This window comes from Pseudopodoces humilis, chromosome 21 (genome assembly GCF_049639895.1).
Source record: "Pseudopodoces humilis isolate 2021_Gansu_Grassland_sample_001 chromosome 21, ASM4963989v1, whole genome shotgun sequence".
Classification (NCBI taxonomy): domain Eukaryota; kingdom Metazoa; phylum Chordata; class Aves; order Passeriformes; family Paridae; genus Pseudopodoces; species Pseudopodoces humilis.
Genome location: NC_142220.1, coordinates 5,716,233 through 5,730,289, shown reverse-complemented (window position 1 = coordinate 5,730,289; position 14,057 = coordinate 5,716,233). Strand labels below are relative to the sequence as shown.

Sequence of the window (14,057 nt, the reverse complement as noted above, 5' to 3'; positions counted from 1 at the left end):
TTTTGCAGCAGTTAGATGCTGTCGGGTTCAGCATCTCCCCAAAAAGTGTCTTTTGCTGCAGTTGGTTAAGAAATCACAGAAATCTTGCAATAAAAATGTAGATATTAACTCTTTATAAAACTGTTCAACTTCGACAGCATATTTAGAGCGATTCCAGTGCTGAGACTGGCATTCAGACTGCCTTATATTTGCATTGCATATATTACATTGATATTTTATTCATTTATTGATATTTATAATATTGATATATTATTGATTAACAGCCCCTATGCAGTTGGTCAGAACAGACACACAAGGGAGGGAGATGTGCCCTGTGAAGCTGTAGTGCAAGCCAGAGTGGTTCTTGTTGGAAAAGAACTGCAGTGTGTACTAGTCAGTGCTGTGGCTGTAAGGCAATGAATTGCCTTAAGCTCTTTTAAAAGAGCATTATCTTTCCCATTAGTATTCAGGCCTTGACTGTATGTCACCAAACTCAGACATGGACAGAACACCATTGTAACTTGTGCTGCCTTGTGTGGCCTGTGTGTGGAAGTGCACTTGGGAGGAATCTGTATCTTGGTCTCTTTGGTCAGTAGGGCTAGGTTTTGATACCACATGTAGACAGCTGTATTCCTTTCTTGACTTCTGTTGTTCTGTTTTTATATTCTATTGTTTATTAATTTAAGCAAATACATGTGCAGGGGCACAGGGGATGGGAGAGTGGGTATGGTGGTGTTTTTCAGAGAAAATAAAGTGTGAGCAAGTGAATTATAGCTAAATCCTAATTGGAAAGACATTGGATGAACACTTCCTCCTTTTGAAACTTAGGAGACAGGACTCAGCCTCTTCCTGGATGAGTTACTTCTTTCAGTGATGAAAATGTGTGTCTTGCACCTTCCACTGCACTTACTTGTTACAGGATTTGCATTTCCCCTTACTTTGCAAAAGTAAAAATGATAAAATGAGGTACCTTAGGTACATTAGCCTGGGATTTAGATTCTGAAAGTATCTGTCATTTCTGATAATCTGTCAATTTAATGTAAGTGAAGAGTAGTAATGTCAGATCAGTACAAGTCTGTAGTGCAAACAAAAGTCATCCTTGGAAGAACAGTACGTTTTGTAAACTTAATCTCAGTTGTCATTCCAACAGTTTATTGTTCAAAGAAAAAGCCCAACAAAACCAGTTAACATAACTAGTGTGTCTTAGAGTTTATCAAACTGCATAAAACATACAAAAATATTTTTCTGCATAGATTTACTGTTACTACAGTCAGATTATGAGTGGAGTTTAACACATTAACTGTTATTCTTGGTGGAAACTAGAGAAATAAAGGTTTTTAAACCAGCTTCCCTCTAGCAGAATGCTCAGTAATTAGTGGAGACAGTCCTTACACTGACTTCCTAAATTAAGGTACGGGAAAGAAATCAGATACTCCTATTAATTTTGAGCCATTTAACCACTACTGTTTTTCAGACAGTTATTGCACTTAATCTGAGCTAGCCTCCAAGCTATGCCTGGAAAGATAAATACACAATTGTTAAAATAAAACCTTCTTTCCTGTCCTACAAGAAAAACAAAGCAGGAACCTCAGTTAAGAAGTTTTACTTCATACTGTGTCTCAGTCTTGAGCTTCCCAAGGGTTGAATCTGGCATTAAAGTAGCTCAGCTCCTGGTTGAAGAAAAAAACAGGATTGAGAATAGGAAGTTAGCATGGTTAAGGTGATGTGTAGGGACAAAGGGATTTTAATTATTTTGACTGCAGTAAGCAAGAATTTTAAGACTAAGTAACTTGGTGAGCTCAGAGTCAAGCAACTCCTCTGCTGGCAGAAGGGATTTCTGTGTTCTCTTGGCATGCAGCAGCTTGAGGGAGTCTTCCAGGGTAAAGCAGGACCCAGGGAGGATGGCAGCCATGCTGCTTCTACCAGAACATGGTGCTGTACTATTTATAGTTTGACTGTCAACATTGCAGTCCAGATCGACAACAAACACAGCGCCAGCTGTGCAGAAACTGCTCTAGTGCAGCTTCATAAAGCAGAGATGGAAGGAAAATCAATACAGTTTGGGGTGGGGGGAGGAGGGGGGAACGGAGGGGAGAAAAAAGCTCATGCAGTTAAAGCAAGTTTCTCACCCACCACAGGATTCAATTAAGGCTTTTGGTGCAAAAGTCAGCATCATATCTTTTGGTAAAAAAGAAAACAGCCTCCAAATGTATAAGTTCCCAGGCTGCCATTTTAATCAGGAAAGGCTTCAAGCTATTTATACTCCAGAAATGCTGTGACTTAAACACTTTAACCTACAAATCATTCTTTTCATTACTGACTTGCTTAGATGCAAGTTAAAAAGTCTGTAGTTTAACCAGAGCTGTTTTTTTTTCACTCCCCACAAAGAAGAGGGGAAAAAAAAGAAGTTTAAAGCACCTGGCATTCAGCCCTTTCAGTACTCACATGGCTAAAACAAGGCTATGTAACAGTGACAGTAGACTGCATGATGTAAAGTTACAAGTTAGTTACTTGCTTGTGGGGTGTTTCCCATCTAGTGGCTCATAAAAGCATGCTGTGTTCCTTCCAGCTCTCATCTCATGAGGACACAACTGTGCTTCTCACACAGCAGAAACCACAGCCCTCCTTGGAACTAGTGTATGAGGGATGGCCACAAAGAGCTTCCCTGTCTTGGTAATACTGACACCTGCTGTGAGTAATGCACAGGCTCACATCGGTCAGGAAGTAAATAAAACCACAGGTGCAGATTGGGGGACCCCTCCCCATCTCCTGAAACACAAGCTTTCTCTTGAAAGGGCACTCCAACTTGATTGAGACTTAATTAAGGAACATTTATGAGAGGCTTTTGTATTTTTTTGGTGGAAGTACAATATTCTCATGGGGCGGGGTATAATCATTTACATATGGACATGCTTATTCCACTTATTTTCAGCCCAGTAAAAGGGTTTCTCCTGCCACTTCCGATGATTAAATATCTCCAGACAACCCATCTTGGTGTGTTTGTGAGGTGCAAAGATTAAGGACATTTACATTTTTAGAGAGCAACTATTCATTGTGTGCCTCTTTTAATTTAATAAGGAAGTTTAAAATGCATATATATGCACAGAGACACACAATTTCCTGAATCTTTCCATACGTCTTATTTGGTCAGAGTGGGTATACTTAACATAATTTTCATATCAATAATTACATCTTTTGTGACTTCACTGCCAGATACAACCAATAAACTTCCTTGAAATATATTGGAAGCATGTGATTTTACTAGACAAATGAGGTATCCCTTGGCTGAATACAGTATCAAGTAAAAAAATAAAAGCAAACAGGATATTAAATATAAAATATTAGTTAAAATAGTAACCCTAATAATAACTTAAGGTTTTTTACACACATTTAAGTTGCTGCCTTCCAAAGGCAGCACATGTCACTGCCAGGTGTTCACATTGCAGTTGCAGCTCTCAGGGTCAGTAGGTCAGCTTGGATGCTCTGCTGTTGTAGCATGGCCACTCTGTCAGCATGGCCGCAGCGTTCAGGAAAGGAGAGCTGTCACTTCTCAGAAGGACCAACTCCAGCTCTTGGAAGTCCTGGAGTCTGGCAACATCCTTGTCCTTGTAAGGAACAGACAAAACAACATTCTACTAAACATAGCTGGTTATTTATAAAAGAACTATAGGAAGTAAAAACTAAAATTCCACATCCAATAATAGCAATAAAGAATGAGAAAATAAATCCTACCAGCATATATACTCATCAGAAGTCACAGTCGTCAGTAGCACATTTGACTGGTTGATTTTTCTCCTCAAACTTTTTCTTCTCCTTTAATCTCATTATGATTTGGTTGGTTTTGTACATGTCACTTAACAAAGAGTTGTGATCACTTTCATTTAGGGACCTCCAGAATGTATATTTTTGGAACAGAAGAGCAGGTTCATTTGTTAACAGCCTGTCTTTAAGTGTTTGTATGCTAATTTGTGGACGTTTTTCCCCTTACTGTTTGTTCTTTTTAGGCAAGGAAACAGTGAACAGACAATTAATGTCAAAAGCACGCTAAATGCACCGTTTGGGATACATTTTTAAAAAGTCAAGCTATAATAGTTCCATCTGCTTTAGGAGCTAAAATACTCTGCCTGTTTTGACAATAATTATTTTTAAACAAGTTATGATGAAGTTTTAAGAAAGGTCCAACATCCCTTTGAATCTGTCAGTTTAAGTCAGTTTTTATTTAACAAAGATGACGTTTTGCTAGTCTTTTTACAAAAATACCTTCTGATGTCTGTAAAGTCAAGGTAGTCTCTCATTTCTGTTCTTACCTTTCTTACGAGTGTATTGGGTAGTTTTCTGATCTTCTCTACTTGCTCTGGATTAACACCCAGTTCACAGCAGCTCACTCTGAGCAGATCTTGGTAGGTCAATTCCTGTCTGTCCAGTTCAATCTCAATGAAGTCATTGTCTCTAAGGTTCTGGACTCTGACCTTGAGCACAAGTTCTGACAGAGAAACAATTAAAAGGTTAACAACAAAAAAGACGAGCAACTCAAACCCAACACTAGTTTTTACCATTATCTTTTGAATTCAGGTTTTTTAATACAATCCCTGTGATCTCACTGAGAAATACTGTGCAGTTAACAGAAGCTTCCAGCAAAAATACACAGAAGAATCATGTTAACACTGTTAAAACTGATCCATCCAGTCACAAAGTCATTACCACACTACACACTAGAGGTGTATTTGATGTAAATGTAGTGCAAAATTTAATTTTTCATGCTATATGGACCAATCTTTTCACTGCTTTGCAAAGTATTACCATGGTTGAAATACAGTGTAACAGACATTTCACTTAACTGACTGAGCACAAGAAAGTTAGGGCACTTTTGGCCACAGAATTCAACATCTCTGCCTCTACTTTACTAGAATGTTAAGTGAAATTTGTACTTAACTTTTCACCCAGTAACTAACAGAACTATGAGATATGGCACCTGTTTACCTTGCATGTTATAGGGGAATGTTCCAGTGAAGAAGATGGGCTGGAAGGCAGGTGCAGGGCTGCTGGGGAAGGCGTCTGGCTGCAGAGGCATGGCCTGGCTGGACGCTCCTGGAGAGCAGGGCCCATGGCTGGGGGGCATGGCTGGGGGGCAGCTGGGGCCATAGGGCACCCCTGGGCTGGCTGCAGCGATGGGGGGCACGGGGGGTGGCCTGGCTTCAGCATCTGGTGCTGGGAAAGTCTTGCTGCTGCTTGACTTGGGTGTGCAGGTGCTTTCGGCCCGAGTTGCTGATGGACATGGGCTAGTTTCATTCTGGGAAGCAGAAGAGATGGAAGCGCTTTCATTCTGGGATTCTGCCAAGCTGCCTGGAATGCTTTCTTCAGTACAAACGTTAGGGAATGGTGGATTGGCCAAGTAGTTCACAACAATGGGTAAATTTAAATCCTTCAGTCCTTGACATTCAGTTTGTTCCTCTATTGATGAAGTTCAAAAATGAGGGGTAAGGGATGGAGAGAGAAAAAAAATCCATCATGTTACTGGATAGATCTAATTTTGAACATTGTTAGTTTTCCCATTGTATCATGAAACTACATCACATTCCAAGGCCATCAAAGAATGACACTAATTCTTTAGTGAAGAAATCACATGCCGAGGCATGTAACACTTGGAGGCCAGTAGCTGTAAAGTGAAAGAAAAACCTGTAAATGTCTTCAGTATATTGCTTTTTATAAACAAAGTGGGGGAAAAAAATAACCTTTGCAAGACACATCATTTCTAGCAGTGTTGTTCCAGCACTTTCAAATGAATTGGATGACCAGTAGTCCTTTTTTGAATCTCATTTTAAAATGCTTTTAATAGCACAGCTGAAAATAGTTTATTATTACCTAGGCCAGTAAATTCAACCCAGTACTTCTTCAGGGAAGTCACTACTTGCTGTAATACCCAAACTCAACTCTTGCACAAAAGCACTGCAGTAAGTGACATTCCTGCCTGAGGATTACAGAACATAAATAGTGATGTCAAAGTAGATCAGAAAGATCTACTCAATGATACCACACTCCCAGAATAAAAACTAGGAGAGAAGGTGATAGGTTTATTCCCCAGGAAACACATGAAAGCTTAACAGACAGAAAAATAAGATGAACTATGAGCAGAGTTCATACACGTGTGCTTGTTTAGATGTTAAAAACAGGTGTCATTTGGCACAAATTAGGCCCAAGAGATGAGCACTTTGCCCAGAAGAAAGCAAAAGTATCATGTAAGAGCATGCCATGTCAGGCGTAACTCTTGGAACCCGAGTCATGATTTAGCTGCAGCCTTGTGAAGGATAACCCTGCACTGTTGATGTAAGAGCAGATCATTGTAGGGAGCAATTTAAGTGCAAATACAGAAAACAGCACATTTCCAAAGGTAAAGCACATCAGAATTTTAATCTGGAGTGCAATACCTAGATGCTGATGGCACTTGCTCTTTTGCAGGAGTGTTACACACATCTAACTGGGTTTGCTGTGCATATGAAAAGTAAGATGGCAGAATTACAGGGCAAAACTTAACCATACCAGCAGCAAGTCACACTATAAAAGTGCTCAGAAGGCTTAACTTCCTGAGTGATAAAGGTTTTTTGAGGGGATTTGTAATATTGATCATGGTCAGACCACAGGAAATTGTACAATTGCAAAAGCCCCCATTTGCAGCCTGCGTGCCAGCTTTAGCTTAATGACGGCAAACAGGAGTGCAACAGCACACTTCCCAAAGCATACAGCTCTTCCACTTCTTGGTGACACAGCTCAGGCAGCTTTCCTGCCTGAAATACCCACGTCTACTTGCCCAAATACGAATTCCAGTTAAAAATCACAGCTATCTAATGAGATACAATGGTCCTAGCCAAGATTTTGCCGATTACTGCCTCAGATAAAAGCACTAAAAGCATTTCAGTGTTTAGACTAAGAATTCTAGATTATTTTTAAGATGAGAATGGTACCTCCCAAAATCTTGCGGATGTCCGGTTTCGATGTTAGCTGTGCCGCCAGCTCTCCCTTAGCAGTTAGGATGTTCTTGTCTGCACCAGCCTTCAGCAGGCAGGACACCACTTGGGCATGGTTCCGCTTGCAGGCCCAGTGCAGGCAGGTCCTGCGGGAAGGAAGCAGAAGGGTTGGGATTCACTGCCCCGGCTACTCCTCACCCAGCCCCGTCCTACTTCACCCGAGTTACGCGTCAAGTGGTAACTGGGAATAAAGTTTCCTTCATTGCAGCACTTTTATTTAAAGTTCTGAATCTGTAAGTGGTGCAGGGCAGGGCCCTCCTTTGCCTTCCGGGGTGACTCCACTACTGTCCCGCAGAAGCGATTGGACGGGGACCTTTGAGCGCACACGCACAGTGACAGGTAAAAGGAGGGCGACCTGCTTTTATCGTGATCCTCTTTAGCAGTAAATCTCCGAGCCTCCCGAGATTAGCTTTCCTGTACTCGCAAATGGGAAAACTAAGAAACACAAGAGCTGCGTCCCCGGAGTAGCTGTCTCACCCCGTGCCTGGTGATACGTTTGGGGGGAGCCCTGAGCTCAACCACCCCGAACACCGCCGCTGAGACGGGCAGCGGGGGAAGAGCCGGGCCCCGCAGCGACCCCGTCCCGCCCCTCGTCCCCCGCAGCGCCGGGACCCCGCAGGCCGCCGCCGCTCCTCACCAGCCATTGATCTCGTTGCGGGAGTCGATGTCTGCCCCCGCGGCCAGCAGCCGCTGCACCTCCGCCACGTCCCCCAGGGCCGCCGCCTCCCGCAGCCGCTCCTCCAGCTCCCGCGCCTCCGCCGTGCCGCTCATGGCCGGCTCCGGCTGCGGCCCCTCCCCGCCCCGCCGGAGCCCGGCGGGAGGGGCCGGGCGGCCTCAGCGCGGCGGAGCCGGGCCCTTCCCGCCCCGGGGCCCCGTTCCGCTCCTCACGGCCGCCGGCATCTTGAGCCGGGCGGGGCGGGAAGCGCTGGCGCTGACCCGGCAGGGAACGGCCCCGTCCTGGAGTTCTGTGTCCGGTTCTGGGCTCCTCAGCACAGGAAAAACAAGGAGCTGCTGGAGAGGGCCCAGCGAAGGCTTCAGAGATGATGAGGGGTCCGGAGCACTCTCCGATGCACGGACTCTGCGGGAGCTGGGCCTGTTTGGTCTGGAGAAGACTGGGAGGGGATCTCACCAATGCATTTAAATATATCCAAGGAGTATCAGAGGATGCTGTCAAACTCTTCATTGGCGTCCAGAGACAGGACGAGGGGCAACGACCATAAACTAAAATACAAAATGTTCCACCTCAACACTAGCAAGAACTCCTTTACATTAACAAATGTAATCAGAGCTCTGGAACAGCTGCCCAGAGAGGCTGTGGAGTCTGGAGACATTCCAAACCCACCTGGACATATTCCCGTGTCACCTGCTCCAGGTGACCCTGCCTTAGCAGAGGGTTGGACTGGGTGACCTCCAGAGGTCCTTTCCAACCCCAGTGATTATGTGATTCAGTGCTCTCTCCACTCCAGGTGCTAAGATGGGGGCCTGGACAGGGTGAAAATCCAAGACTGGAGTGTTTCCTTTGATGGGTTCATTCCTCACCTGACAAAGCTGCAGGTAAAAACTGCCTGCCTGCAAAAGCACATCATAGAATTATTTCGGTTGGAAGAGACCTCCAAGGTCTTTGATTCCAACCCATCATCTATCACAGTGGCCTTGCCCTTTTTGGGGTGTTTTTTAACCAGCAGCCTGGCTCCTGCTGTTGAGCTGTGAGGCTGCCATGGGCTGGGAAAGGACAACAAGGATGGGTTCAAATCCACAGGTTTTCCCAGACACTTCCAGCCCTGGCACCCCCAGTTCCCAGCCCTTTCTTTCCTCTCCAGTGTGTTGCTCACACTCTTAATTAAATCACTGTGGCATGTGTTGGGGAGCTCATTTAACTCCAGGCTTTCTGTTTTGGCATCAGTGTCTGCCACCAAGGAGAAATTTTCACTAAGCTGTTTTTTTATTTCATTGCCTCTCTTTTATTGCTTACTTTTCTTATTAATTACATTCTTTTTAACCTACCATTTAATTTAGGACTTGGGTTGCTGTTGCTTTGCTCTGCTGTTCCTTCTCTGGTAATTGTGGCCATTAGGTGAAGACAATGCCTGCAGCATTACCATCCAAACAGTTCCTGAATATCTCTCCATATAGATGAAGCTTCAAAGCACAAACACTCATCTTCCTTTTAATCAGTCAGGAGAGGCAAAGGCCCACAGGCCAAATGTTTCCCTAAGAGAGAAGCAGCCCTGCAAACCACACTCATGAAAGCAGGAGGCAGAAGCAAGCAGTGACATTTTTAACTACTATGGCAAAGGTTACACAGTGACTCAGTGGCAATTTTTTCACACTACATCACATGCTGTTGATCCCATGCAATAGACTGAACAAACATTTTGCCCAGATGCTACCAAAAGACTCAACAAACTGCATGAACTGGATTTGGAGAATGGTTTGCAAAGAAGATTTACCTGATGACAACTGCAAATTCAAACTTTAGAGATCTAGAAGACCAGCCCTCACTGGACACTGCTGTGACCTAAATATTTGTGTTTTAACTCGTTGGCTTTTTCAGTAAAAGCATCTTAAATGATCACTCTTTAAGCCACAATCCCTTTTGTCTTTTTTCAGTGTCTGTGCCATAAAGCTATAAAACAAGGCACACATAAGTGGAGACCTAGTGATACATTCCAAGAAGCAGGATGCCCTCTTGCCAACTGTGAAAGCTTTAAATCCCGATTTTTTACATCTGTAAAAATCCAATAGGATTAGTGGCAAAAGAGCTTTTTCCAAAATAATACAAGACAACTCTCAGATGGATAGGGAAAAGCTACTCAGGAGACAGGGACAGGCCTTAAACCAGGAGCACTATTCCTGTGGTGTTCTCCAGTGCCACTGCCACTAGATGTCACAGTGGAACAGCAAGAGGAGCCCAGAATGTGGCTTTGTGCTTGCTGTAATTGTGAAATGTCTTTAAATTTGTCTTGGCACATCCATAGTGTCTCCATACAGCTTTGATCCTGCAGATTTGAAAGCTCCTTGTGGTGCAAAGGGACATTATGCAACTTTTCCACACAGGAGCAGGGAAACCCAGTGCAGGGAGCTGTTTTCTGGGGGGGGTTATGGGCTTTTTTCTTTTTTTTTTTTCCTCCTCTACTTGAGCTCCTCTCCCAAAGCCGCACAGGGCTTTTAAGGACTTGAAGCCGGCGGGTGATGCACTGAGATGCTCTCTCTCACGCTCTCTTGGGATGAGTATCCTTCTCTGTTGTGCCTGCGCCAAGCCCTGTTAAATGGAGCTTGGGTTCACCATTGCTTAGTTACACAATGTACTTCTCCCTGGAGTCATGAGATCTCCTCCCTCGAGGAAGGCTGTGTGGAAGAGGATTAGCAGCAAGTTCACTTGACTCAAACCTCCCCACCGCTGCCATGAACCTCCTGTTCGTGCCCTGCACATGGAGCCTCAGACCCCCTCATACACGTGTGTCCCCTTTATTGGCACTGCTGTCACACTCACCAGCTCCCAGCAGAGCCTGAACTTGTCCTTTCCCTGCTCCTTTCCCATGGGACAGCTGGGTTTGTGCCTGTACCTGTGCAGGGCACACACACACACTTCCCTGCCTGAGCGTGGGGCAGGAGCCAGCTGAGTGAGCACTGGCCTTTGGAAACTGCTGGAAACTGGAATTGCACATGGTGTTCATGGCTGGAGCAGCCGCTTTGCCTCCCAAATGTTAAATGACTTTTGCCCTCCCCTGGGAACACACTGAGCTCTGAGCCTGTGTCAGGACCCCAGATCAGTGATGTTTTGTTTTCTTTGTGATTTACAGGTGCTCAGTGCTCCCTGTTCACCAGCCCTGAGCCTGCAGCATCACCTGGCAGAGCCAGCACCTCACTATCACAGCCTTGCAACAACCACGGGGGAGGCTTGGACCAGTCCTTGTCGCCACAGCAAGTTTTCCAGGTTTTATTGCTTAAGTGTTAATATCTATCTTTATGCAAGCTTCTGACTGTGACAGAGGATTGGTTCTTTTCTGCTTTTTTGTCTGTTTGCTATTTGCTCCTGTCTATTGTAAGGCTTATGAAGTTTTTTGTTCCCTTTACATTTCAGGTTTCGTTCCCCATATCACTCCATTCCTCCCCATTAAACCAGCTTCTCAGTCACTGAAAGTTATGATTAAACATCTTTTTAAAGGCTTAATTCCCAGTTACACAGTGATACTGACAGCTGTGCAATCACATTTTAAGCACTTGTTCCCCACCCAACCCACTGAAATAATGTTTCTGGCAATTTAAACCAACACTGCAGTTGTGGACTTGTGAGAAATAAGATTTAAGGGACAGTCAGAAACTTTAAATATGATACTTACTGCACACACACAGATTGAAAGCTGTTGTGGGATTAAGGCTGAGGGAAATGGAAGGGACTGGTGGAGAATAAAGATGGAATTAAAAGTCAAGCCAGATATTCACTTAGATTTAAACTAATCTGTGCTGCTCACACTGGGCCTTTCAATGGGAGTTTGAAGGCAGAGGAGACAATTTCAAAGGAGGAAGCTGAAGTCACGTGGGAGAAGCAGTTTCTGTGATACCAGTTTTTGTGATGACCCCCATGAGAATCTGTAGGTGAATTAGGTTAAATTCAAACCTCCATGTTATCAAGTCTGAGCCTGTGTCACCCAACACTCACCTCAAGTCCATGGGGGGAAACGCAGCACAAAGATTCATCTCCTTCCAGGGCAAAGGTCTAAAATAGCACAGCCAAATCTTCCTCTGGAGATGCCCCTTGTGTTCTACCCCTTGCCAAAAGATCCAAAGAGAATGAGCTTTGAACCAAAAAATCTCCAGTACTGCCAGGCAAGATGAGCACCTGAGGCAGGGTGGATAGGGCTCTACTCAATAATATTTCCTCTATTTCTGATGAGATAAAAAAATCCTTCCAGTGAATCCCAAAATTGCGGGGAACTCACCCATCATCTTTCTTTTGACCATGAATGACAGCTTTTTCATTAAATCACCCAGCAGGAATTGCTACCCTGATAGTGGTGCGGAGGACAGGGATTCAGGACAGGTTTTAGCACCCTGGAGCATCCAGGATGCATGGAATTACAGTGCAACCAGCTATCTCATGAATTTTCAGCCCTGCTGCAGGGGCTCAAGGGGAGCTAAGTGTCTAAAAGAGGGACATTTAAGCAGGTGTGAGCACACACTCATGCACACAGATGAACATGCCTGCAGCATGGAGTGAAATTTGACAGGAAGGTTTTGGAAAATGGCATTTATATTGGGGGAATGGTGATCTGCAAGGGAAAGATCTGCTCAGGCAGCCAAATCCCTTTAGAAATCAGGAATGGTGTGCGGCTGATCTTTATTCCAGTCGTTAATTTAACATTGTTTCTATTTGTAGAACAAATAAATAACTTCTGAACAAACAAATCAGGGAGCTGGAACCTGAGGGGTGTGGTACATCAGCTCAGGGACTCGTGGTTAAGAAGTCCAATAGATTTTGATAACAACTGGAAATTGTTCAGTGGATTAGTGCCTAAAGCCAGTTTGGCTTCAAGTAATGACAAGCCTGAGCTGCTGTGCCATGGAGCCAAATTTCTCCCCCTGAGGATGGTTGTTGCTTGTTTTGGGATTGTGGCAGCGTCCCCAGGTGTCAGCCAAGTCCCTTCTGAGCTCAGAGACATCCTAAGCCAAAAAACTGTGGAAAGGGACTGCCTTTGCTTTTTCTCCAGACTTTTGTGTGCATTCTTCTCTGCCCATGCCTGTAGTCCCTCCCTTTGCTCTACTAATCCATGAAACATGTTCATCCTGGGGATAAGGGGCAAATATAACTAATTGCCTGAATTCTGCATGAAGGCATGTCCTGTCTAGGCATTTGGAGTCAAAAGGCTTCTGTGCATCTTGTCCCACTTTATCTCCTGTAGGAGCTGACTCCTATGGAAAGTTCACAAGATGACAGATGTTTTACTTGCATGCCTGAGAAAAAAATCGTTTTGCTAAGACAAGATATACATTTATTTCTCCAGAGCTCTTTTCTTTAGAAGAAGCTGGCCTCATGCAGAAGATCAGATGAGGATGTTTGGATTCTCCTTAGGCTGTGTTTTGGCCATCAAGGAGAAAGCCCCCAGTGCAAATCATAACTGGTTACCCCGAGGGGCTGTGCCCTGTGCATCCCTCATGGGCACAAGACACAGCCAGTCAGTTTGGAAGTCTCCATTGACTTGGCCAGGCTTTCAACCAGGCACTATACAATTCATCAGAGTAATTAGCAAAGCTGTAACTAAAGAGGTCTCTGTAGAGATTGACAGCATCACCTCCCAGCTGGTACACTCTCTGCCTCCTATTCTAAATTTGTTCTCACTGTTTCCCTGGCTCTAATCCATAAGGTTAGTGAAATCTTCCAACATTTGTGACACATTACAGCAGTGGAAAGAAGGACAAAGGTGGCTAGGAGGGGGCTGAGAAAGAAAGAACCTGGTTGGTGCCTCAAGGGAAGCAGCAGAAACTGTTCACACATATATAGCCACAGTTTTGAGAATGGGATTAGGCAGAACAGCACCTCTGCCTGCCTGTCACTTGCAAATTCTTGCTAATACTTTAGGAGCTTATTGGAGGTCAGCACGAAACACCCAAACAGACTAATCTGTATTATAGACACATAATCAAAGTCACAAGGTTTTACATAATATATATTGGTGACACAAGAAATGTTTGTTCGAATAATTTTGTCATCAAGATTAGTGGCCATGAAAGCCTCTACTGTGCACTAACCTGGTTTTTATGGCCATGGCTACACCAGATTCCTCAGACAAATCAAAAAGGATCTGAGAAAGTACAAATATATGTCCTGAAACAATTATAATATTAGGTTTCTGGCCATAGCAAAGTTTAAAAAAAAAAAAGTGTGTGTGTGTCTGTGTGTGTGTTTGTGTGTCTGTGTTAATTAGAAAGGACTGTTCTTAGCATTCAGCTTAAGAGAGTTGAACAAATGGCTGGAGATACAATTTTTGCATTTGCCATTTTTTCCCAAGAGTTTTGCAATTGCAGCAAATCACACCTCACACTCACATACTGCTC

General features: G+C 44.1%; 1 protein-coding gene across 2 annotated transcripts; it reads right to left on the bottom strand.

Annotated features, from left to right (window-relative positions):
• Positions 1-1,110: 1,110 nt before the first annotated feature.
• On the bottom strand, positions 1,111-7,811 carry LOC102101607 (ankyrin repeat domain-containing protein 40-like). 2 transcript variants are annotated; one of them, XR_001331743.2, is made up of 6 exons: positions 7,639-7,811; positions 6,939-7,087; positions 4,960-5,430; positions 4,287-4,462; positions 3,368-3,584; positions 1,111-1,649 (listed from the first exon to the last, which is right to left on the bottom strand). XR_001331743.2 is itself a non-coding variant. In XM_005526849.3 (5 exons), exons 1-5 carry the CDS (start codon positions 7,770-7,772, stop codon positions 3,441-3,443), a joined length of 1,074 nt encoding a protein of 357 aa, XP_005526906.1. In that variant the 5' UTR covers positions 7,773-7,811; the 3' UTR covers positions 1,111-3,440. The 2 variants fall into 2 exon arrangements, 1 of the variants encoding a protein (XP_005526906.1); XM_005526849.3 differs by having other exon boundaries at positions 1,111-3,584.
• Between the last annotated feature and the right edge of the window lie 6,246 nt (positions 7,812-14,057).